We start from the raw sequence: 24,579 nt of genomic DNA, 5'->3' as shown, positions 1-24,579 counted from the left end.
GGAAGAAAGGCGAGCGGTCTGCAAGCCTGCTGCACGGCACACTCCCACAGAAAACTGACACATTAAACACCGAATCACTGCTTTTCCAATTAAGCAGGTAAGGCACATGTTTTCCTATATGTTAGCCTAGCTCGTACATTTCTATACGGCTTTATGATGGCCTTGCAGGTGCACAATTTACCCGACAATACGCCGCCGTTGCCCCATCATATGAATCATTTAGAAATTGTTATTCCATCATATGAATGATGCTAGCGAGCGGCTATTGATGAATGGATTTGAAACATGGGCTAACTGTGCGACGTCATTCCACAATACATCTGTCTTGTTGTAAAGCATTGCTATAAGCGTGCTCCGAAATCGAGCTCCATTTAAAGTTCATTTTTGCAGACTAGTGCAACATTTGCTACAAGGGAGGGAGGGGTGTGCAAGAAAATACAGGAAATGCCGAAAGGGCAGGGAGGGGATCGCCGCATTTGAGTGTGTTTGTGAAGTGATTTTTGGATGATAACGGTAGCTATTAGCCTATCTGTTTACCCTGTCAATGTTTACAGATCCTTGTTGTTAAGCTCTGTTTTGTCGAAGTGTATAACCCAGTCGGTAGGCACCGCGTAACGTTATTGCTTGGCTAATGTGCTTCCCTGCTAGCTAGCTCTGTCTGGGTCACTGCGAATCCCTTTAACGTTCGGGTCGAAGATCCCAGTCCAGTTCACCTGTGTGTCCTAGTTTTTGTGCGTTTTCTGGATGGAACGGCACAACAGACGAAATACCCCTTTCCAGTCTTTCCCCTGGGCTACTCTATTTACTGGCTAAAGCTAAAGCAGAACTGACCCGTTGGTGTATCACGTAACTACACGGCAGTCTGTGAGCGCATAGCCGGAGGCTGTTGGTGAAACTCAACCTACTTCAGCTGCCGCTGGGCCCGACTAACGTTATACTACATTTGATGGGGGGCAGTTTTTATCATGGTGTCACAAGCACGAAGCCTGCCAGGGTTTCAAGAGAGAACATTTTTGAAAAACATATTCAGAAGGGGAGAAAGTTCGCCAGTGCTCAGCAGTCCTGGACTGCGCTGCACTGCGCAATGAGACGGAGATAAAGTAGTGAGGACTCTTCAGAACTGTTTACAATGTAAACATTACATGCTAACTGTGTCCACATACACACTCCCTACCCAGACCCACCCCACCTCAATATGTTGAGTCATCATACTGCGTCTGTGGCAGGCCAGGCACCATAAAAAAAGATAAAAAGGTTGGACCTTTAATTTATAACTGTAGCTATTTGCTATTTATGCAATTCTAGCATCGGCCTAGCCCATACATTTAGGTCAAGGTTAGTAAGGCTGTGTACTGCAGAGACCTACTTTTATCATGAGAACGTCTCTCCTCTCGTCTCTCTTTTGGAGAGGTATCAGTAAGGATTGAACCTGTGCCAGAAGTTGGCAAGTAGCAGCAGTTGGTAGTCGGTTGACGTGTATTCAATATTCATTTGATTTGAAAACGACATTAGCCTACTGCAGTGTATCCAGAAAGTATTCACATCCCTTCACCTTTTCCACATTTTATGTTAGAGCCTTATTCCAAAATTGATTAAATTGTTTACCTCAAACATCTGGCAATACCCCATAATGATAGTGAAACAAGTTTTACACATGTTTGCAAATGTATTAAAACAAAAAAACTCATATCACATGTACATAAGTATTCACTCCATTTGCTATGACACTCAAAATTGAGCTCAGGCATCCTGTTTCCACTCATCATCCTTGATGTTTCTACAACTTGATTGGAGTTCACCTATGACTGGTAAATTCAATTGATTGGACATGATTTGGAAAGGCACACACCTGTCTATATATGGTCCCACAGTTGACAGTGTATGTCAACAAAACCAAGCCATTAAGTCAAAGGAGTTCTCTTTAGACCTCCAAGACGGGATTGTATCGAGGCACAGAAGGGGAAGGGTACAAAAAAAACATTGAAGGTCCCGACGAGCACAGTGGTCTCCATCATCCATAAATGGAAGAGGTTTGGAGTTTCTCCTAGAGCTGCCCGCCCGGCTAAACAGCAATTGGGGGAGAAGGGCCTTGATCAGGGAGGTGACCAAGAACCTGATGGTCACTCTGATAGAGCTCCAGTGTTCCTCTGTGGAGATGGGAGAACCTTCCAGAAGGACAACCATCTCTGCAGCACTCCACCAATCAGGCCTTTATGGTAGAGTGGCCAGACGGAAGCCTCTCCTCAGTAAAGGGCTCATGACAGCCTGCTGGCAGTTTGCCAAAAGGCACCTAAAGGACTCAGACCATGAGAAACAATGGTCTCTGGTCTGATGAAACCAAGATTGAACTCTTTGGCCTGAATGCCAAGCATCATGTCTGGAGGAAACCAGGCAGCGCTCATCACCTGGCTAATAGCATCTCTACAGTGAAGCATGGTGGTATCATCACCTGGCTAATAGCATCCCTACAGTGAAGCATGGTGGTATCATCACCTGGCTAATAGCATCCCTACAGTGAAGCTTGGTGGTATCATCACCTGGCCAACACCATCCCTACAGTGAAGCATGGTGGTGGCAGCATCATGCTGTGGGGATGTTTTTCCGTGGCCAGAACTGGTAGACTAGTCAGGATCGAGGGAAACATGAACGCAGCAACGTACAGAGACATCCTGGACCTCAGACTGGGCTGAAGGTTCACCTTTCCACAGGACAACGACCATAAGCACATAGCCAAGACAACACAGGAGTAGCTTCAGGACAACTCTGTGAATGTCCTTGAGTGGCCCAGCCAGAGCCCAGATTTGAACCAGATTGAACATCTCTGGAAAGACACGAAAATAGCTGTGCACTGACGCTCCCCAGGTTCTCTAGTCTGTTCTAAACTATATACTACTATATACGTTTTACTTCTGAACCACTGTGGGGAATAACAACTAGTGAATATGTGTGTGCATTAAGTTGTGGTCCTTTGTTTCCTTGTGAAAGTGAGAGGTGGAGGCATGATCTTGAGAGAGCTTAGCTCCATGGATCTGTGGTCATTAGTGGATCTAGCTCTCATGTCTTCATTCAGACCCAGCCAGGCGAAAGTGCTGGGGAGGCCCTATTACACAGATGACCCAGTGTCAAGTTACTGATTTGCAATGTTATCCACAATGTGTGTGTGTGTGTGTGTGTAGGCGTGTCCCACACACAGGTATATCAAATGTTGGTTAACTATGCATTTCCATGTCAGTGATGTGAGAGCTCGCAGTGCCATAGACCCAGATAACCTGTTGCCAACGAATGTACGGAACATCTGAGTGACAGGACAGGCCTGAAGGTAGAGTAGCTATGGGGCGGAGCCCAGCCACAAAGTCTGATCACCTGCATACCTGTAGCCAGCAGGTCCTGACTTGTATCCACCAGCCCCATTCCAGCTCTCTCTCTCCCTCTCTCCCAGTGTAAGCACTGTTTTCTAAACCAAGACCTCAATGTTCCTGGAAGTTAACACTAATGCTCCCCGGGAGCTGACTGTCCAGTCTATCAGTACTGTAGCAAAGAAAAACAAAGTGAGGGTGGATGGTTTCCTGAGCTAGAGATATCTGATGTTGCCGACTTGGCAACAAACATTCCATGACTAGGACATTCTAATTGGCAGGACAATCTTCCCCCACAACGTAGAGATGGGAATTTATAAGATTTTAGCGATTTCGATTCTGCTTATTTTTTTTATTAACATTAATTTTCTTTTATATGTACTACTTTGAACATGCCAATTACAGTGTTGTTTTTTAGTTGTATTCACCTTAAACTAAAAATAAAACTGACATAAACAAATCAGTATTTTTTTCAGACCGACTACCACCAGCCTGACTGAACGTCATCATCTAAATTACATGGATGGAAATGGAGATTATTCATATAGTGAAAGCTGGTTTACACAATTAAACAAATGGCACCAACACAATAGACAGGGACTCTGGAGGAGTTTACCTTCGACACTAACGTTAGCTGAGCTGCTGTCGTCACTTCGGAGCGCATCAAAAACGTGACATTCCTGCAAAGTTATCGCATGCTGTGTGGCCAAATGTTTTTCCATATTTGTAGTATTTACCCCCTTTGATGATATAGGTTTTTGCAAGCATTCCAAGTGACCGTGTTGCCATCTTGTTGCGCGAAATGCAACTACACTTTCAAACGTTTATGCCTAGACAACATGTTGCTGGCTTCTTCTACCGCGGTCTAATAAAACAAAACAAGGCAGCGTGCGTGTGACATTGCGCATGCGCAGCAACGACATGAATCGATAGCGGAATCGTTAAGGATTTTGGCTTACGATTCCAAGGAATCGATTCACTGGGAACCGGTTCTCAACAAGAACGGGTTTCCGATTCCCATCCCTACCACAACGGCTGTCTTCTTGGAGCTTGACCAGTTGCTCTAGTGACCACCTCAGCTAATATGTCGTCTCGCTCTCTCTTTCCCCCTCTCTCTACCCATATTATATCCTCCTTACCTCAACCCCCTCCATCTCTCCAGGTATGGCAGAGTTGGCGAGTCTGGTGCAGCGGTTGGAGGTGGCGGTGGGCCGTCTGGAGGCCGTGTCAGGCGGTGGAGGTGGAGGATCTGCCGGTGAATCTGGAGGTAGGTCTAGTATATAACGGCTAGGACCCGACGTATTTCTTTAACATGCATCCATCCACACACACCCTATCATTGTCAGTAAGAGTTCTTGCTACTAGTGCTGTGATGTTTTTTTCTGCCTCTCTACTCACAAATAGTTGTTGCTAATGGAAATGTTATTTAGTGAATCCTGATCTACCACACCACGTCCTTTTAGACACCCATCTATATATGGTTTCCACTTCTAGCTCAAGCAGTCTTGATCATTCACCAGCACTAGGCTGTGTTTAAACTCTTGAAGTGTTTACTAGTTCAGGGACATGCAGGCTGAAGAGGAATGGCTGAGAGTCCCTATAAGGAAGCATGTAGAAACTAAGTACAAGCTCCAGTTCTCATAGGTTACTGATCTGATAACGGCGCTATATTTAAAACATGACTCATGCAATCAACAAACATAAGCCCTGAACGTTCCTACCTCTGACACTTTTTTTTAACTTCCTGGTAGCTATATCGGCTTATGTTGAGGCCTACGATGTCATCCTCTCGGGTGCGGTGGCTCAGTACACCGCCCTCAGCCAGCAGATAGGGGGCGACGTCCAGAAACATGTGAGTTGAATCGGGGAAGGAGAAAAAGTTGGAAAAGTTAATGTAATGTGAACGGCATGATGTTGAGGATCACTGAGCTAAATGACCAAAGCTGTTTCTTCCTTCTCTGCTCTCCTTCTCTCTTTCTTTCACTCTCCATTACTTGACGTCTGTCTCTGTATCTCTCTCTCTCTCCCCCTCTCCCTCCCCCCAGGCGGACATGATGAAGCAGGCGTTCTCGTGTCAGAGACAGCTCCTGGTCACATCATCCTCCTCCCAGAAGCCCTCTGATGTGAGTTTGTCAATTTGTTTTTTCCCCCACAATCATCCTGAACATTCCTTGGTCAACAAAACAATATGTTGCAGCACATAGAATACCATAATGTACAAGCTAGGCCCATTCAGTAATTTGTCTGAGCAAATTTGATCAAATAGTGGGTGTAATCGCCAGAGGGTGTATCAACTAGCCAAGTTAGCAACTTGGCATCTAACCAAAGGAAGAATTGGGTCAAGCCTTTCTATTCAACTCTTGTCAGTAAAATGGAAGTGTACAGCTTTGATAGCTCCGGAGCTTTAGAGGGTGTTTAGTTTGGGACCTGCATGTTCCATTGTTGTACACTGAATCATTTAAGTCTATTCATATTTTATGAGCATTTACTACTAAATATTAATATTTCAAGTCAATAAGTCGCAGGGATGTTTTTAATTTTTGTGTGTTTTTTTGTTTGTTTATTTTTCCATTCACAGTTTGTATCCTTCATTTCTCTGTTGTCCTGTAGGCCCCCCTGTCAGCCCTCCTGGCTCCCGTTTCCAAGGTTATCCAGCAGGTTCAGGCGTTCCGGGAGCAGAATCGCTCCTCGCCGCTCTTCAACCACCTCTCCGCCGTCAGCGAGAGCGTGCCCGCCCTCGGCTGGGTCGCCATGGTGAGGGAGCGGGGGGGTCATTGATAGGGGGGGAGATGGGAAGTGTGTGTGTGTGTGTGAGTGTGTGAGTGAGTGAGATGGCAGAAACAGGCCAGTCTTTCATTCTGCCAGTGCCATTTGGTGAGGCGGACAGTTCTTTGGCTGGTATAATTAATCCCAACCAGCAGTGCCCCTGAGTTCAAACTCATGAATTGTGGTTTTCATGATGAACAAACAATTCACTGATAGTCTTGTTACATTCTTAGAGTCTTGTTACATTCTTACAGTATGTATCCTGCATTGTAACTCTGAGGCTGTTGTAGGATCAGATATGTAAATGGTTCTAACCGGGACAGATGAAAGTACTTAAGTTCTTTCTCTTCCACAAAGCCATGATGAGGTCAGCTTTACATTCCTGCCTTTTTAATCTTTGAACATATTTATCTCACTGAACAGTCTTTGTCTATATACAGACATAAAACCATTAGGATCTCCAGTGTCTCTCCAGGCAGTATTTTAGGAGAGTGTTGTCCTCTTCTCTGTCCTACAGGCTCCTAAGCCAGGCCCCTTCGTCAAGGAGATGCAGGATGCCGCCATGTTCTACACCAACCGTGTGCTCAAGGACTACAAGGAGAAGTAAGGAGGAGGAGGCTTCTCACTCTCACTCTCACTCTCACTCTCACTCTCACTCTCACTCTCTCTCACACTCACTCACTCACTCACTCACTCACTCACTCACTCACTCACTCACTCACTCACTCACTCACTCACTCCCCCCTTCCCCCCCTCTCATTTCTTGCCTGTCTCACTATCTAGCCTTGATCAATCACTTGAGTTTTTGGCTCATGTCAGGTTTTTGGCTCATGTCAGGAATGTTGTCTATCTTTAGCATCACTGGTTTCCATTAGTCTGTCTTCAGTGCCTCTGCTGATGTTGTTCTGACACTCATCATCAGGGATAAGAAGCACGTGGACTGGGTGAAGGCCTACCTGTCCATCTGGACCGAGCTGCAGAACTACATTAAACAGTACCACACCACCGGACTGGCCTGGAGCAAGACCGTGAGTCATTCTCTCTCTCTCTCTCTCTCTCTCTCTCTCTCTCTCTCTCTCTCTCTTTCTCTCTCTCTTTCTCTCACGCTTTCTCTCTTTCTCTCTCGCACTCTCTCACCTACTCCATGTCTCCCATTTCCCCCTTTCTCTATGAAGGCTGTCTGTCCTCACTGGGAGGAATGCGCTTTAAATCTTGTCAAAAAAGACTGGCTTTGATTAGCTCTTGTAGCCTTAGCCTTGCTCTTTAAGTAATGGTTACCATGTGTACAGGGGGATTGTAATGGCTAATAAAGGGGCATTACACAGAAATTTGACGACAAAGTTACTAGTCTTGTGTGTGAGAGAGAAATGTTGCTCTATGAAGAGAGTTATAGGACTGCATGAGCCGTGTGTGTACTATAGAGCGAAAATGTATTAATTTGTGTGTAACCAGGAAGTCTTGTGTTGTCCCGCCCAGGGTCCAGTGGCCTCGGCCTCTGCTGCTCCTCCCTGCCCTCCTGGTGGGGCTCCTCCTCCCCCTCCCCCTGGACCCCCTCCCCCTCCCATGGACTTAAGCAAATCAGGCAGCGACCCGGCTGCCGACAATCGCAATGCTCTCTTCGCCTCCATCAATAAGGGAGGTGATATCACCAAGGGTGAGTGACCAAGGAGATCATTTAAGTGTTTAAGTGTATTTAAAAATAACAAATGTTCTATTGATTTCAGTTTCCATCGTGGGAGTGCAATCCTCTCCAGATCAGGCATCTCTCTTTCCATTGGTATCGCCACCATCGCCTGTACGAGTTGTTCATCACCAATCTAACGTCTCCTCCCTCCTCCTCCTCCTCCTCTCCTCTCCTTCCTCAGGGCTGAAGCACGTCTCTGATACGGAGAAGACCCACAAGAACCCGTCCCTGAAGACCCAGGGCGCCCCGGTCCGCACGGGACCCAAACCCTTCAGCCCCCCCTGTAGGCCTGCAGCCTCGGCCACCCCCACCCGCGCGCAGCCCCCGGTCCTGGAGCTCGACGGCAAGAAGTGGAAAGTGGTGAGACGTCTTATTACCGTACCACGCTGGTCTCTCCACAGTGTCTGTCAAGACGGTCACTCTTTCCCATTGTTAAGGATGGATTTGGAAGATGGAGCTAGCGAGGGATAACTTTCCTGGTTGTGGTTTGTTAAAAAAAGCGAGCAGTTTGGTTTTGTTTCTGATGATGGGGAAAATTTCACAATGAGTCAGCATTTTTCTTTTTTTAGTACAGTCTGTCTACCCCTTTTATAGTAAACCCAGAGTTTCCACTCTTTATTATTTTTATTTTTTTTAACTTTCTCTCTCTCTCCCTCTCTTTGTCGCCCCCTGCAGGAGAACCACGAGGGTGCCCAGGACCTAGTCATCAGCAACACAGAGCTGAAGCAGGTGGTCTACGCCTTCAAGTGCAAGAACAGCACCCTGCAGGTCAAGGGCAAGATCGGATCCATCACTCTAGGTAAGGAACCAAGTTCCGTTCTGCACAGTCTGATCACCCCTGCTGCTGCTCCTGTTTGAACACTACAACTATGCACACTTCCTTCCTTTCTGATCTCTGAGCTAACGTGACTGGATAGGCGAAAGCATGCGTTTACCTGCACCACTGTTACCAGTCCAGTCACTATAAATTAGAGATCTTCCAAAGGGAGAGAGAGGAAAGAAGGCTGTCATCCATTCTCCGCACTGACGTACCCATACCCACCCCGACAACCGGCTTCTGATGGAAACATTTCTAATCGACACATTATACATCTGATTCAGTTCTACATCTGTAGACGTTATACATCCTAGTGTGTACATGGGAGACAGAGGGCAGCAATCATTTACCTCGGTTGTCTTCTCTCTCCCTCTTTCTCTTTTTTTGGCTCTCTGTCACTCTCTCTCTCTCTTTCTCTCACATAACAGACAACTGTCATAAGTTGGGTCTGGTGTTTGAAGACGTTGTCAGCATCGTGGAGGTGATCAACTCCAGGGACGTCAAGGTCCAGGTGTGTATACCCTCATCACCTACGTTAGGAGCTCAGGGGTTAATGTGACAAAACCCTATAAAAGGAAGGAACTGAAGATTTCCATAGAATGTACTCGGCAGTATAGGAAAATAGGATTTCTGGCATCTTCCGAATATGACATCCATGGGCGGCATGGTTCATAGCACTGTTGCCTCACAGGAAAAAGGTCCTGGGTTCGATTCCCGCTTGAGACGCTGTTAGCACTGGGGGGTGTTCTCCCAAGGGTTGTCAGGTCGGCACTATGTGTGTATCTTGTGGTATGTTTGCGTGTGTGTATCTCTTGTGTGTCACCGTCCATTGCACACATGTTGGTGTATCTATACCGTATGACCAACATAACATGTTTTTTTTTTTTTTGTTAAATATAATAAACTTTTATTTGTATGGCAATGTCTAGCAATGACCGAGCAAACTCTTTCCTGTCCAGGTTATGGGCAAGGTGCCCACCATCTCCATCAACAAGACCGACGGTTGCCACGTCTACCTGAGCTCCGACTCACTGGAGTGTGAGATCATCAGCGCCAAGAGCTCCGAGATGAACATCCTGGTACCTAACAAAGACGGAGAATATGTGAGTGGCAAGGACTTCAGGGGGTATCTGGTTGGGGGGGGGGGGGGGGGGGGCTTGATGAGTGTACGAGTGGCTATAGTATCCATTGTAAGGATGACATTATGAGGTCTATATAGCACAGTAAGCACACTGTGTAATAGTATAAGTATTTCAATGCTATTTGCATCTTCCCGAAATATCATGTTTATGTTTGTATCATTGAAAACATGAGGGTTTTGGTGAGGATGGTGAAACATCTGTCTCTTCTGCTCCCAGACTGAGATCCCAGTTCCTGAGCAGTTCAAGACCGTCTGGGACGGGAAGAAGCTGGTCACCACGGCAACAGAGATCGCTGGATAGAGGCCATACCTCAGCCAGCCTTCCCTCTCCCCTCCCTCCTCCTCACCCCCCTTTGCAAATGCCGACCTGACTGATCAGCCAACCAATCAGCTAACCCACAATGTAGACTGAGATGCCAACATATTTTTTTTTTTCTTTCTTCCCTATATCAGCCAATCACATTTTAGCTGTACCTTCCTTCAGCCAATGAGAGGGCTGCCTGCTTTTTCTGAAGCACTCCTTCAGCCAATTACAGGGAGCAGCTCGTCATTCCATTCCAGTCTCTAGTGTTCCAGCAAGCGCATTCTACTGAGTTAGCCAACATAGGGGGGTGGGCAGGGGCTGTTTCAGGGGGGTGGGCAGGGGGTGTTTCATGTATTTGATTATTTTGTACATTCCATAAAATACTAAATTGATTTATAGCGTACGCTTTATCACACTGTCTCTATGGCCTTGACTCCCTCTGAGCCAGTCAGGCTATACTGTCTAGTTATTCTAACCAATCAACCAACCAATTGTCAACATTAGTTTCCCCTTTGGTCAGCGGGGGCAGGTGTTTTAAAGGGTTCCGTAAGATTCTTTTCCATTTATGCAATCCAACCGTGAAGCACATGCCCAAGAGTTCTTGTGACAGGTGGCAATGCTTTCTATCACTTCCGACGTTTAATGATGTTATTAACATTAATAGGGATAATTAATAACGATTTTCACCATTAGTAGAGATCAGGAGCTTGAAACGGTTAGAATGAGTTGCGTGCAAAGTCACTGTCTTTTTGTTATCATAACACTGAAGCTTAGACATTGGAAATCGAAATGGGAAAGAAAACATTAATAAATGAAAACAATAAATATATCATTCCGTACGTATGCTACCCCAAAATCCCACAGCACATTCCTTGGAGCATTTAAAATGAACATTCCATTCTGAGATATTGAAAGATAGACGGTTGACAAGAGTAGGAGAAAGATGTAAAGAACAAGAGAAGTGTGCCATGTGGCTCCTGTTTAAGGCATGAACTGGAAGTGAAAGCGGTAGAGAGGCGAGGTGTGGACTGGACATACTGTTGTGTACAGGACAGGTAGCTGACCTCAATCTCTCCAGTTGGAGCATCTGCTGCAATGATCTGTATAGATGTTTGCTTATCGAGTTGTCTTGGCTCCACCATCACTCCCCCCATGTTCTTTGTGGTTCACCCTCTACCCTGTTGTCAAGCTCTTACAGTAGGTGGACTTTTTGTATCGTCTCTTGTTTTTTTTTTACCACCTCTTATCTCTTTCTTTGGGTCCAGAATCAAAATTCTAACTCATTAGTACTGGAGTTGTCATTGGAAAAAAAGTTGCAATAAAATAATTCTTTAAAAAAAAGTTTGTTTCTGTCTTGACGTTAACATGAAAACAAGAGGGAACCAAATCTAATTTTATGATAATCCAGAACACTGGCCCCATTGTGTACAGAGATTATTTTTGATTATTTCAGAAAACGGCACAATTTCAAAAAAAAGTTTTGTTACTTTTAATTTCATCCCAAAATACAGTCTCAATCTAACATTTAAACAGATCACATAAAAAAAATGTACATCACGACAGATCTCTCACCTCATCTGAAAACAAATTCTTTCTCATAGATAAATAATCAAAGTAACCAGTCAAACAAGCTTCTCAAGTCATAAGATTATATATAGGTCAACACAGGACAGGAATGATCAGTGCAATAGGACTAGTGTGTACAGTAACTGATGCTTACTGTTGTCAATAGGAAGCAAAGGATGTTACAGTAGGACTGGCTCAAGGGCCAGAATTTCATACCCACCCAATTGATTAAAAATCAAAGAGCTTAAAAATATCTGAGTACCTACCCAGAGATATAATCTATAAGGCAGCCATGAAATGTAGGGCTACTGGAGGCTGGCTAGTGCAAGTAAGGCAGCAGGTTGGCATTGAACCACTCTCTGGAGAACTGCAGGTGGTCCCCCTCCGAGGCCAAGAAAACCAGCTTTCCTGCCTGGTCCATCGTGGCCAACCCCAGACGGTCCTGAGAGTTGACAAAACGGGAAGACAAACTATGATGATGACAGTCATTTACACACAGGGAGAAAATTATAATAATGCAGGTATTAGGTTGTAGGTGTATTTGCATTTTTTTGCCATCAAGTGTTAGTGAGTATATATGTGTTTTAAAAGGCTAATTATAAGTTATACCTCCTTGTAAAGCACGCTCTCCTGAAGTGTCTCCGTGTCCTTCGACTGGCCAGTTTTCAGGAAGCCAAACCACTGAGGTGGAGAGATGGTAAACTAAGTCTCCAGTCCTAATTGAAATGTCATTATTACCGAGTGCTGTATAACACTTGAAACAATAAGCAGCTACATTATATTTCTATGTATATCTATAGGAAATAGAAAAGTGTCTCTGGAATGACTGGACCTCGGTGTCAACTGGGTCCACAACAGTGTCCTGCAGAAACTTGACCATCACAAACTTGTCCAGCAGCTGAAGGTTTTTCTTGTAGGTCTCGTTCACAACCTGAGAGTATAGAGGAGGGTATAGAGGAGGGAACTGATGTTAGAACCAAGAATATTCAATCTGAGATTTCCAGCCTGGCACCAGCAATGTGATTAGCTGTGTGACTACTACCTAAACTATCAAATTAAGAGGAAAACAGATGTACTGTGTTTGAGGTCGAGAGCACTCTCCTGGTTTATGAAGAGGCTTACAGATTGAGTGAGTGAGTGTGTGTGTGAGAGTGTGTGGGTTTCACTAACCCTCTCTTGATTGATGTCTGCCAGGAAGAGGCTGTGTTTTTTGTATAGGTCGTCATTGAGAGGGTCGTGCCAGTACTGAGCCTGCACCAAGCTGATAACCAGAGAACAATACTGAGTCTCATGACTCACTGAAATCAAAACCACTAGATTGGAATCAACCACACAGTAGAAGTCCTAGAAATTGTTTATAAGCGTGTCAAAACACTGTAACTACGATGAAAATCTATTCATCTGGGCTTTGCCAATTAGATTCTTATTCAACAATTACTTAGATTAAAACATATCTTTCTCAATTTCTTTCTCTCTCCTAGCACATGCTTTCACTCACTGTTTTTGCACAAAGCTGGAGTAAGCCCTTGAGTTGAGTTCCTTGCGGATCCAGTCACAGATATGAGAGCTCTCTCCAGGACACCTGGGAAGCCCATACACACCTGTGCACAGGGAGGCCATTGTTAACTTGATTTAAACTGTAAATGCACATATACACTGGAAAGTTGTGGGCAATGGATACAATGGGGGGGGGGGGGTTGATGGTTCATGGGGTAGTCACTGTTGTCATGGTGTAGTTACCTTGGTGCTGCCCGCCGATAGATATCAGCGTTTTCATTGGAGGAGAAGGACAGCGCTGTGCAACCGCCCTCCTAACAAAAGAGGGGAGGAACCAAGCAAAGGGTTAGGAACCGCAGCCACCTTGTCTTTACATACAGCAAGGAACAGAAAACAACGGAAGTGTCAGACATGAATCATGACGCTAAAATACCATAGAAGTGGCTCCCATGCACTGTCACAAGTCACTCGTGTGATGTACTTGACGCTGCCTCCTTTTTATATTCCTTGACATACAGAATACTACTACTGCATCCTCCTTTCCTCTTTCCCTTGAGGTTAGCAGTAATCTGACATGGCTGGACAGGTGGAAACCAGCACCTCACAACACAGCTTCAGCTAATCCGTTTTTTTGTCAAATCAGTGATTTATCAAGGGTAGAGAGGAAGAATTTCTAGCGTATACAAACAAGCAGGGCCTATATCTCTCCTGTTTTAACATTCAGACCGAAGCAATCAACCCTGTCACTCACAGCTAGAGGTGTAACGGTGTGAAAATTTTCATATCACGATTATAGTGACCAAAATGAACACGGTTATCAGTATTATCGCGGTATTGTAAAATGTGCTGACAATTTTCTAAAACTACCAATACACACACTGTAATAATTTCACCAAGTTTTATATTGAAAACCACAAATAAAATTAGCAGCACTATGCACTTTTTTTGCATTAACATTAAAATAATGCATCTTTGAGACTGTTTCTAGCTTTGGTTGATGCTAGACAGTATTTACAGTGAGTTTTTCAAAAGCGGGGCGGTAAAACACGGTTTTAATGATAAAATGATCACAATAAATGTAATAAATTTAATCACGGTTTATCATTATACCGGTTATCCTTACATCCCTACTCACAGGAACTGTCCCCCCTGGGAGAAGCCCATGGCGTTGTAGCCCCCCTTCAGTTTGGGATCTTGGGCCAGTTGGCTGCACACCATTGAAACCTGATCATTCACATCCAGGAAGAAACCATTCTCTGTATCCTGGAAGGGGGGGGGGTGTAGAAAAACAAAGTTAGTGCTTGCCTGTAGTTATTAAGGATTTTTGAGAGTAAGCCTGTCATTGTATTTCATTCTTTATACTCTGCATTCCATGCTTCGTTGCTTGGTTCTCTTTTTTTAGACAGGCATCTACCTAAGACAGACAGAGAAACAGGAAGTATGAGGAGACTGTCCCAAATGAGAGAGGCGAAGAAGCACCTGCATTACGCTCTTTCCGATCATCAGGGACAGAACGTAGATCCCTGGGATCTCCTCCTCGACCATCTTCTTAATTGATCCCATACTAAGAGGGTTGCAGCAGTTGTCTCCTATGTGCAAACAATAAGAGGACAGAGGTTGAATCTCTCAAAAGTCTCTCCTTGATCCCTTCATCACTACCTTCTTAGAACACATCAGAGGACCGGGACAGGCAAGTTGAGAGCAAGTTGAGAGGAATAGAGTAAAGACTTGTCATAGTTAGAGAGGCAGCAGCCAAGCACAGGAAGTGGCCATGACTTCCTCATTAAAATAGGGTTTCATTATCGGCTTACAGTGCTGCTCACCTCATCAATGAGACTCGAGGTACTCTCTACAGTACTACAACATGATGTTGTCTCCACAGCAAAAACGTATACTTCCCTGAGCTATACCGTAAAGCTTATGGAGGTAGTTGTACATTTATTGTAAACTAAGCTTGCTCACCCATTCCATGCCAAATAACCAAAGGCAGGGTGCCGTTGGTAGGACCACGCACCGGCCCTGCGTGTACTGGGCTGAGGGCGAAGCACAGCAGGGGGACGAGGAGGTGCACAAGTCTGCTCATCTTGAGCCCTGAAACATGCAGTAAGAGACAGAGCGCGATATAATAGTTAAGACTGGCAGTCAACATGAACATGTTAATATCAATTTATTATTAAACTGGGTTGTTAATGTGTTGCAACGACACGGTATAAGACAGCTGGATACGATGCTGTAGACCTCGCAACTCTCTATGACGAAAGCTATAAAGCTTGAGCTAACTTGGCTACAGGAACCAGACGGGGGAATCAGTGGGCTAATCCAAGCAAGACCATTGCGTCTGCATTGTTTAGTGCCAGTTGGTTATCTACAAAGGGAAAGTATGTTCAATGTAATCTTCAACTAAAATATTTCGCAATAAGTGTTGCTGTTACAGTACTTACCGTTCGTGTAGCCTAGCTGGATAGCAGTGCTAGTTCCCTAGAAATACCACCTGGATATCCTGTGTATCACATGATAGAGCCAGCCGTCAGCGCTTTACAGATCTCACATGATAGAGTTAACGCTATCCGGAAGAAACCAACACTGAGTTCCAAGTGATATGGAACGACCCATCACATGTTATCCCAATGAGCTGTGTCAATCGCCATGTCGTAACTTTGTGCGTTCAGTATACAATTTTCCCTTAAAAAAGAGAGAGGAGAGAGAATGGTAAACACACTAGGCTACTCAACAGCTCTTTCTCCAGAGGGATGCTACCTCTTGACCCCTGGGGATAAGCGAATGGCTACGTGGTGACATTTGGACCTTTTACAACTGGACAATCTGAGAAGATGTTTTGTACCCGGCAAATGCTGTAGGTTATTATGACCTAAACTCGACCGACATTTCTACACTTTCTCAGGTCCAGCGAGATTTACGTTTGTTTGATTCCATTGTGTGTGCTTTTAGTGTCTAGTCTTTAAATGTAGAGAGAGCATTATTAATAATTATCCTGTAAGCTTATCTATCAATAATAGTTATCATGTAATTAGCTATCAATAACAGTATCCTGTCACTACTATCCAGCTAGCAGATTTCCACGGATTCATAATCGTAATCGTAACCGTTGAGTCAGACTACTGAAAGGAGAACTAAATTATTAGTTTAGAGAAATGGGGAATCTCTCTTTCTCCGACAGACCACACAGACACACACACACACACACACACACACACACACACACACACACACACACACACACACACACACAGAGAGAGAGAGAGAGTCAGAGAGCACACAAACAAGCACAAATCACTCACACACCATGACTCGTGCCTTTTTCGGTCTGACAATTATTTGAGGGCTCAGCAAATTACTTAGCACAGTTCACCAACAATTTCCTATCTAATTGACCTTTATTATCATATGACCAGAATAATGCTGGCTAAGGACAGCCAGTCTTTTTTGGTATTGTGGGGGCATACCTCTGTGTGTGTGTGTGTGTGTGTGTGTGTGTGTGTGTGTGTGTGTGTGTGCGTGTGTGTGTGTGTGTGTGACGTGTGGTTGACGTGTGTGTGTGTGTGTGCTGTGTGTGTGTGCTTTGTGTGTGTATGATGTGTGTGTGTGTATTGGATTTGTAGCCTACAGCAGTCAGGTGATACAGAGGTGCTCACATTTGCTTATGTGTGTGTGACGTGTGTGTGTGTATTGGATTTGTAGCCTACAGCAGTCAGGTGATACAGTGGTGCTCACATTTGCTTTTGGTCATTCTCTGTCTTCCGCTTGGAGTGAGGAAGAGAGAGGCTGGTACCGTACATTTAGCATACAGACCAGTCCATTGCAAGTTCATGTGGATTTCAAGGAATATTTCTATAGTGTGAGAGGCATCTTCAAGGAATCACCTCACCTGTGTGACTGACCTCATACAGCCTGTAACCAGGACCTTCTTGCTCTTATTTTTGTAAAATTACTGTTACTGTTTGTACTTTGTAGTGTGAACCTCAGGATAAACTTGGACTTCCTTATCATCATCATCATCATCTCAGACATGGTTCAGTGATCAAGGATATCAATAATAAAAGGTAAGAGACCATCAGGTCTAACCAAAAAAACAACAAACAACAAACAAACATCTTTATTTGTCACACAGTGAGTACGCACACATCACACGGTGTAGACGGCGATGCAGAGACACACACACACACGGGTGGCTGGAGCGTCCAGCGATTACATTTTTCTCCTGCTCTTAAACCATCCCGTCATCCTTCCCCCAAGAACAGCCGTGTAAACATGTAGAGATAGGCTATACTTTTCATAGTTGGCCTTAAAGGTGCTACATGTAAGAATTTCTGTTGCTTCTTCATATATATCATACATACTGCTAAATAAAATTAAGGGAACACTTACTCACACTTTGTCACATCCAGCCCTGAATGGGTTAATTTTGGTTTCCTTTGACCGTCATTTTGTTCTCAGCAAATTGCACAATGTAATCAATAAAGATTATCAACTTGGTTATTTTGTTCATGGAGATCTGCGATGATGATTGTTGACTGGCGTTCCCTTAATTTCTTTGAGCAGTGTATATTAGCAAATTTCCCAGGTTAAATCTGCAAGGTTGGTGAAGTGAATAAGTGTCAAAGTATACCCTTACAGCATTGGTGATGATATTGCATGTTGAGTTTTGCTGGCCGTTCGCAAGATTCGAGATATTCAAGATTCCATAATTATTACATAGATTGTTGTATGTCCTTCATGAAAGTATACCTTTTACTTGTATGAAGGACCAAGGACGTAAGAATAAAAAATCTTGAATCATTCGTTGTGCATGCTCATTTTGAAGAACAGTCAGACCGGCCAGGAAAACTCTGATCCTTGTGTTTGTGTGTGTGCGTGCATATGTGAAAATCTGTCCAATTTATGTAATGTGATTTTCATATTGACTCCTGTCTTTTATATATACTTCAGATTTCTCAGACTGGATAGTTCAGTGACCTCGTTCCAAACGTCATTTATTCCCCTGTCAGGTGACTGGTTACCATGGATCCACGAAATGGATACTCCATTAATGCCCCATTGGACGAAAGTGGAGAAACCACGCCTCTCCTCAAAAGAGAGGTTGATTCTGGTGTGTATTTAATCTAGCTGCAGTCATTATTATGATATCTTTACCGAACTGTGTGTTCTGCAAGGTTGTCACACTACTGCATTTGGCTATAGGGCACCTCAGTTGTAGAACTATACAAATAAAGTTTGATTTGATTTGATTAGTGCTACAGTTCTAGTGCCTGGCTTTAGCACTCCCTATGATGGTGACAGAAAATAGTGTCACATGTCAACAAGTTAACATACACAGTAAATGTAATAATACAGTTATACAGTTCCTGTATAATTCAACAATGTGCCCATATAATTGACATTTTATCGTGTATGCTATAGTTCTACTGTAGTATCTTGTGTGTGTGATGGTGCCATTGTTGTCATTGTGTGTGTGATGGTGTAGCTCTAGTGTGTGTGTGATGGTTGTCACTGTGTGTAACAGTACCTCCGCAATGCTGCTCTACACGCTGCAACCTCGCCATCTTGATGTTCTTTGGCTTCTCTGTCGTCTACGGTCTCCGCGTCAACCTCAGCGTCGCCCTCGTTGCCATGGTGAACGGCACCCAGAGCCAGCCGGCCATCAATGGCTCGGCACGCCACGAGTGTCCAGTGCCGCCTCACAGATTCGACAACAGCAGCCAGAGCCCTGATGGGGTGAGGACTCGTTGCCCAAGCTCGGACGACTGAGCCTTCATATTTACACTGCATGGATATTCACAGAGAATGTGTCTTTCCCTCTTCTTTGTGTCTGTCCCTCTTGTCCCCCCCCCCCGCCCCATCTACATCTCCCCTTGCACCACATACTCCATCTCTCTCTCCTCCCTCTCCCTCATTCCTCCCTCCCTCCCTCACCGTCATTCCTCTCTTCCCTCCCTTCCTCTTCTCCATACCTCCCCCTCCTTCCATGCCCTCCATCCACTTTCCAAAAATGAGCCATCTGTCTATCACCATCTATCACAGGATAACTTCAAGGGTTTAGGGTCGAAGCGGCACCACGGCAAAACCACAACCCTGTTTTTCCCGTGACAGTCCGTTCCCGCGTCATGCTTTGGACGTATGAATGATTTTACAGAAAGCTGAAATGAGACTCATTTGTTATTTGTTTTAAATCAATGAATCAAACTATTTACTAAATGAAAAGGCGGGTTATTAAAGGATTGAGGCATTAACATATACTGTAGCTCCCTATAAACTATAAAAGGTAGGCCTATTTGGCTATTTCAATGGCATTAACACATATTTAAAGTAGTATTTACAGGACAATATGACCAATTATAAGCTATCCAATGTAAGCAATGTCAAGCAATGAATTGAATTGCGACAATAGCCTGGCCTCTGGAATAGCGCGGCTTTGGAGACCAACGTCAAGCCAGTTGGGAGAAGAGCGAAAACAGCTTTTCCATGGAGAAAAGCCCACAGTGCCGTTCTTTACTCTTCTTTCAATTAAGAAATCTCAGCTCAGGTCAGAATCAGATTTATTATAGTCAGGTACTGGGTTTAACACAAACTAGGAATTTGTTCTGGAGAGACATAACTGATGGTATATATATATAATCATATATAATCATATTATATATATGCTATATACTGTAGCATCATCTTCTTTAGGATCCACCATTGTTGTTCTTGAACGAACAAGTTGCTTCTCGACCAAATTCTGTTCGGGCATAAATGGATCTCTATTGAGCCTGTCCAGACTGATGTGCGGCAAGAAACAGAAAGTGTGCTCTCAAGATCACTGTCTTTCCTCCCTCCCTCAGATCCCTCAGTACTCCTGGGACTCTGGGACCGAGGGCCTGCTGCTGGGGGCCTTCTTCTTCGGCTACCTGCTGACCCAGATCCCTGGGGGCTACCTGGCGGGCCACTACGGCGGCACCCTCTTCCTGGGGGTAGGGGTGCTAGGCACCGCCGCCCTCACCTTCCTCACCCCCATGGCGGCCCAATTGGGGCCCCACTGGCTGTTTGGCCTCCGGGCTCTAGAGGGGTTTGGAGAGGTACAGTAAGAGGCTTCATACATAGATAGATGGGTACTACTAGAGAATAGAGTAGAACAGAAATAAAATTGTTACTTTACTGTCTTCTTACTGAAATTATGACACATTGTACACATTCCAGCCCTAATGTGTGTGTGTGTGTGTGCATGTGTGCGTGCGTGCGTGCTCAGGGTGTTACCTTCCCGGCCATGATGGCGATATGGGCTCGCTGGGCGCCGCCGTTGGAGAGGTCGCGTCTGATAACTCTGTCGGGGTCGGGGGCTAGCTTCGGGGCCTTCGTGTCCCTCCCCCTCTCTGGCTTCATCTGCCAGAGCATGGGCTGGCCCTCTGTCTTCTACCTCACTGGTAAGGGACATACGGTTTCCACCTCTCGGGCTGTTGCGTTCCACTGAATGTTGTTTGCGGAACTAACATTTCACATTTCTACTAAAGAACGGTTGTGCTTCACTCAGTACGGTTAGACAACCGTGCAATGGGAACGGTTCTGCGAACGGCAGACAGTTCGGCACAACAGTGGAAATAAGGTTAATGTGAATCATGCCATTCTGTCTCTCTCTCTCTCCACTCCCTCTTTTTCTTTCTCTCCCTCTCTCTTTCACTCCCTGTCTCTTCTCAGGAGGCGCTGGTTGTCTCTGGGCGGTCGCCTGGTTCGTCCTGGTGTCAGACGACCCTCGCACTCACCCACGAATCAGCAAACGGGAACGAGATTACATTGTCAACTCCATTGGCTCTCAGGTAGCCACAGCAGACGGATGGAAACCTAGCCTGCCGTGTTCTGATGAGATGAATATCATATATTTGCCCATTTGTTTGGGCACGCTGATATCTCTCTCCCTCTTCTTTCTCCTACACCCTTTCTTTCTTTCACTCTCTTTATACCGCTCATTCTTACTCTCCCTCCCGCCCTCTCTTCCTCTGCCTCCTTCTCTCTCCCTACGTCCCTCTGCTTCCCTCCCTCTTCCTCCTATGTCCAGGGAGGTGCCCATGGCTGGTCATTGCCCCTGCTGCCCATACTGTTCTCTGTGCCTCTGTGGGCCATCATCGTCTCTCAGATGTGTTCCAACTGGTCTTACTACACCCTCATGACTTCCCTGCCCACCTACATGGACACTGTGCTGCACTTTGACATCAGACAGGTGACGCACACACGCACAAACACACAAAAACACGCACACACACATTCACACACACACACAAAAACATTCACACACACACACACACACACACACACACACACACACTCAAACTAGAGTAGACTAATGTATCATACACATGATCAGACATGGATCAAATTGTATACTGAATCCTCAAATACACTCTCTCTCTCTCTCTCTCTCTCTCTCTCTCCACAGAATTCCTTCCTGTCTGCTCTGCCCTATCTGGGGGGCTGGCTCGTCTCAGTGCTCTCAGGTGTAGTAGCCGACAGCCTCCTGGAAAGGGAGCTGTTGAGTGTCACTGCTGTTCGGAAGATCTTCACAGTCATAGGCAAGGGGACTTTTACTGCTGTCTTCTTATATAACTTCTTTTATAAATTAATTTAATTTAAAAAGAGGACAGAGATCCTTATGTGCTCACTTTAAGAACTGGTACCCTACCACGTCTAGCAATTGAGGTAGGCAGATATAAAGTTACTCCTGAAGAGCTGCGTTTATGTGTAATTTGTGATCTTGGTGTTGTTGAGGATGAATCTCATTTTGTGTTTCATTGTCCTATGCACAGCGATTTGAGAAAGTCTATATTTTAAAAAATTCTGTTGATGAACTGTGATTTGTTTTGGCTGTCTGAACCTGCACCAGAAATATCTATCTATCTATCTATCTATCTATCTATCTATCTATCTATCTATCTATCTATCTATCTATCTATCTATCTATCTATCTATCTATCTATCTATCTATCTATCTATCTATCTATCTATCTATCTATCTATCTATCTATCTATCTATCTATCTAATATCCTCCAACACGTGAATGGGATCATAAACAATACTTAATTATTGAATACTTAATACTCTAATTAATGACTAATAATCAATCATAATAACTACTTCTCACTAGACCGCAAAAATAACTAGACACTCTCTCTCTCTCTCTCTCCCTCCAGGTTTGCTGTTGCCATCTGGGTTCTTGGTTGCCGTGGGTTATGCCGGGTGCAGTGGCGTTCTAGCTGTGACCTTCCTGACTCTCTCCAGCACCTTTGGAGGCATAAGCGCTGCAGGGGTCTTCGTTAACCAGATAGACATCGCTCCACAGTGGGTCTCTCTCTCTCTCTCTCTCTCTCTCTCTCTATCTAGTTCAAGTTCAGTTTATTTAAGAAGGGACAGTGCATATTAATCAACAGCAAAATGTAAATATGCCAGGTTTAGCCAATAATGCCTATAAAAAGGCTTCTTAAAATAGCAAAAGTTTTTTTTTTAAAGTAAATGGTGAAACATACAGAGCATAGATAGTAAAAAAAAAAGAAAAGAAGATTGTTAATCAAAATAGGTAAGACTCTCAGTACCCACTTGTAATGTTTGTATTTCTCCGGTTATATTCCCGCTCTCTGTCTGTCCTCCAGGTATGCCGGTGTGCTTTTGGGAATCACCAACACTTTCGGGACTATCCCAGGGGTCGTAGCACCCATCGTTGTGGGTTATCTAACCAAAGATGTAAGCCTTGTCCTCAAAATCACCTCATTCTTCTGGAGGTTACTGAACGTATTCACTTTGTTGACAGAGAAATTAAAGTAATGTCAGAGTCTAATCAATCAGTAACTAACCTCTTCAAAGGATTTTCTTGAGAGAGGTGTTTTTTTTTGCAGCTTTTTTCCACTGTCTCTCTCTCTCTCTCTCTTTGACTTGTTTAGATATTTCACCTTATCCCACATTTCATTCATCTTATCAGGTTTGACTTGTTAACTTATATCAGCGTATCTCTGCTGACACAGCGCTCCCTGGCAGACTGGAGGAACGTGTTCTTTTTGTCAGCGGGCATCAACACCACCGGGGCGCTGGTCTTCGCCCTGTTTGGCAGCGGAAAGGTCCAGAGGTGGGCTCTGAGCGAGGAGGAGAGGGAACGCTCTGAGACGGACGCGGACGCATCCGCCGTACACACGCACAGGCCAGTAGAGACATAACCATGGGGATGTGGAACTTCCTATTCCATCTCCGTGGATGTAACCGGCCGTTGTTACGGCAAAGCAGTGCTGCTTCGTCTTTAACCGAGGATGTGTAGAATTTAAACACCTGACCTAAAGGGAACAGGACCTTAGAGTAGGTTATAACTCAGGTTTAATGCCAGGTTATAACTCAGGTTTACTGCCAGGTTATAACTCAGGTTTACTGCCAGGTTATAACTCAGGTTTAATGCCAAGTAACTTAAGGACCAGGGCATTTTTTATTAGTTTCTCTTGTTTGTATGATTTTAGGAATTTTAAAATGGGTTCTTATCCTCTGAATGCTTTGTTTCAGAAAAAATATTGAATATTAAATACAAATGTACATGTGATCTGGTTCTGGACACCTGGACACCTTGAAGAATAACTATACAGTACAACTGCTTTATTCCGTGAAATACCAATGTTTAAGCCTTACACAAATTGAAACATCAATTCTGGTCTTCATTTAGACATTTGATTGCAAAAGTTCTTTTTGTCGTCTTTCATTAGTAAATCTGCCTTATTTTTGAGGGTTCCTCTGCATTTGGGGAACAAAATTGCATTTTAAGTACAATGTACTGTATGAACACAGGACAACTTATCTGAAAATTGTGTGAATAAGTAGCACACAAAATATTACATTTTTACAACAAATTTTTTTTTTAACTGTCACATTTTATGCAAAATGCAAATATATTTTATGTGTATGTAAAAAGAAAACTTCTGTGTGCTTGGAAAATTGTCTGTTTGTTTCATATCATATAATGCTCATATCATTCTTGGAAAAATGAATATCCATGGTCATGTGAATAGTGAATGCAAAAACAATTCAGTGCCCATCAACCAATAAATGAATGACTCCTCATATTGTAGGCTAATCAAGTCTAATATGTTCATTTTATTTCCATTCAAACCTCTGTGGTCCAGAAGAGCAAGCGTTTGTGCATGTTTGAACCCTAACCCTATCTTTCCCTATATCTTTGTTTTGTCTTGGGAAAACCATGCAGACTCTTAAGCCCTTGCCCTTCGAAGGAAAAAAAGTGAGCAGTTGTTTGTCACGTGGCCAAATAGTAAAATGATCAACATGTGCACTGTGTCACAAAGCTGTATGTGATGTGGCCCATGTGACAGAATAAACAGAGTATGTTAGTATGAGTTGCATGCAATGAATATAATACATTGGACGCCTTTCCACGTCTCTCTAATATCTCTCTAAAAATGCTGGTAAATGTGTAT

The 24,579-nt window shown here is 44.2% G+C and overlaps 3 protein-coding genes across 3 annotated transcripts; 2 read left to right on the top strand and 1 right to left on the bottom strand.

Moving 5' to 3' along the window:
• The first annotated feature begins 2 nt into the window (after positions 1-2).
• On the top strand, positions 3-10,388 carry cap1 (CAP, adenylate cyclase-associated protein 1 (yeast)). The gene is made up of 13 exons (XM_084455434.1): positions 3-97; positions 4,519-4,623; positions 5,108-5,208; positions 5,402-5,479; positions 5,967-6,110; positions 6,640-6,725; positions 7,045-7,150; positions 7,599-7,776; positions 7,988-8,166; positions 8,482-8,605; positions 9,052-9,134; positions 9,583-9,726; positions 9,982-10,388. Exons 2-13 carry the CDS (start codon positions 4,521-4,523, stop codon positions 10,063-10,065), a joined length of 1,410 nt encoding a protein of 469 aa, XP_084311560.1. The 5' UTR covers positions 3-97; positions 4,519-4,520; the 3' UTR covers positions 10,066-10,388.
• Positions 10,389-11,574: 1,186 nt separating this feature from the next.
• ppt1 (palmitoyl-protein thioesterase 1 (ceroid-lipofuscinosis, neuronal 1, infantile)) lies at positions 11,575-15,627 on the bottom strand. The gene is made up of 10 exons (XM_084454829.1): positions 15,573-15,627; positions 15,094-15,222; positions 14,611-14,720; positions 14,267-14,394; positions 13,375-13,445; positions 13,133-13,235; positions 12,805-12,895; positions 12,467-12,565; positions 12,244-12,315; positions 11,575-12,076 (listed from the first exon to the last, which is right to left on the bottom strand). Exons 2-10 carry the CDS (start codon positions 15,212-15,214, stop codon positions 11,954-11,956), a joined length of 918 nt encoding a protein of 305 aa, XP_084310955.1. The 5' UTR covers positions 15,215-15,222; positions 15,573-15,627; the 3' UTR covers positions 11,575-11,953.
• A 219-nt stretch (positions 15,628-15,846) lies between these two features.
• On the top strand, positions 15,847-24,175 carry LOC311323098 (sialin). The gene is made up of 12 exons (XM_084455246.1): positions 15,847-15,985; positions 17,104-17,192; positions 18,138-18,238; positions 18,653-18,864; positions 19,971-20,204; positions 20,375-20,549; positions 20,821-20,939; positions 21,179-21,340; positions 21,557-21,689; positions 22,309-22,456; positions 22,765-22,855; positions 23,134-24,175. The coding sequence occupies exons 3-12, from the start codon at positions 18,151-18,153 to the stop codon at positions 23,320-23,322; spliced, it is 1,551 nt and encodes a 516-aa protein (XP_084311372.1). The 5' UTR covers positions 15,847-15,985; positions 17,104-17,192; positions 18,138-18,150; the 3' UTR covers positions 23,323-24,175.
• The last annotated feature ends 404 nt before the right edge of the window (positions 24,176-24,579 follow it).

Source organism: Borostomias antarcticus (assembly GCF_949987555.1).
Source record: "Borostomias antarcticus genome assembly, chromosome: 21".
Classification (NCBI taxonomy): domain Eukaryota; kingdom Metazoa; phylum Chordata; class Actinopteri; order Stomiiformes; family Stomiidae; genus Borostomias; species Borostomias antarcticus.
This window is presented reverse-complemented; position numbering and strand designations above follow the sequence as displayed.

What these genes read in the sequence shown, in the direction of transcription:
- cap1 (XM_084455434.1), top strand. Translation starts at nt 4,521, where the DNA reads ATGGCAGAGTTGGCGAGTCTGGTGCAGCGGTTGGAGGTGGCGGTGGGC. An exon ending in ATCTGCCGGTGAATCTGGAG is followed by an intron (nt 4,624 to 5,107) that starts GTAGGTCTAGTA and finishes ACTTCCTGGTAG; the next exon opens with CTATATCGGCTTATGTTGAG. An exon ending in CCTCCCAGAAGCCCTCTGAT is followed by an intron (nt 5,480 to 5,966) that starts GTGAGTTTGTCA and finishes GTTGTCCTGTAG; the next exon opens with GCCCCCCTGTCAGCCCTCCT.
- ppt1 (XM_084454829.1), bottom strand. Translation starts at nt 15,214, where the DNA reads ATGAGCAGACTTGTGCACCTCCTCGTCCCCCTGCTGTGCTTCGCCCTC. An exon ending in GGTTATTTGGCATGGAATGG is followed by an intron (nt 14,721 to 15,093) that starts GTGAGCAAGCTT and finishes GTTTGCACATAG; the next exon opens with GAGACAACTGCTGCAACCCT. An exon ending in TCCAGCTTTGTGCAAAAACA is followed by an intron (nt 12,896 to 13,132) that starts GTGAGTGAAAGC and finishes TCTGGTTATCAG; the next exon opens with CTTGGTGCAGGCTCAGTACT.
- LOC311323098 (XM_084455246.1), top strand. Translation starts at nt 18,151, where the DNA reads ATGGATCCACGAAATGGATACTCCATTAATGCCCCATTGGACGAAAGT. An exon ending in GCAGCCAGAGCCCTGATGGG is followed by an intron (nt 18,865 to 19,970) that starts GTGAGGACTCGT and finishes TCCCTCCCTCAG; the next exon opens with ATCCCTCAGTACTCCTGGGA. An exon ending in CTCTAGAGGGGTTTGGAGAG is followed by an intron (nt 20,205 to 20,374) that starts GTACAGTAAGAG and finishes GTGCGTGCTCAG; the next exon opens with GGTGTTACCTTCCCGGCCAT.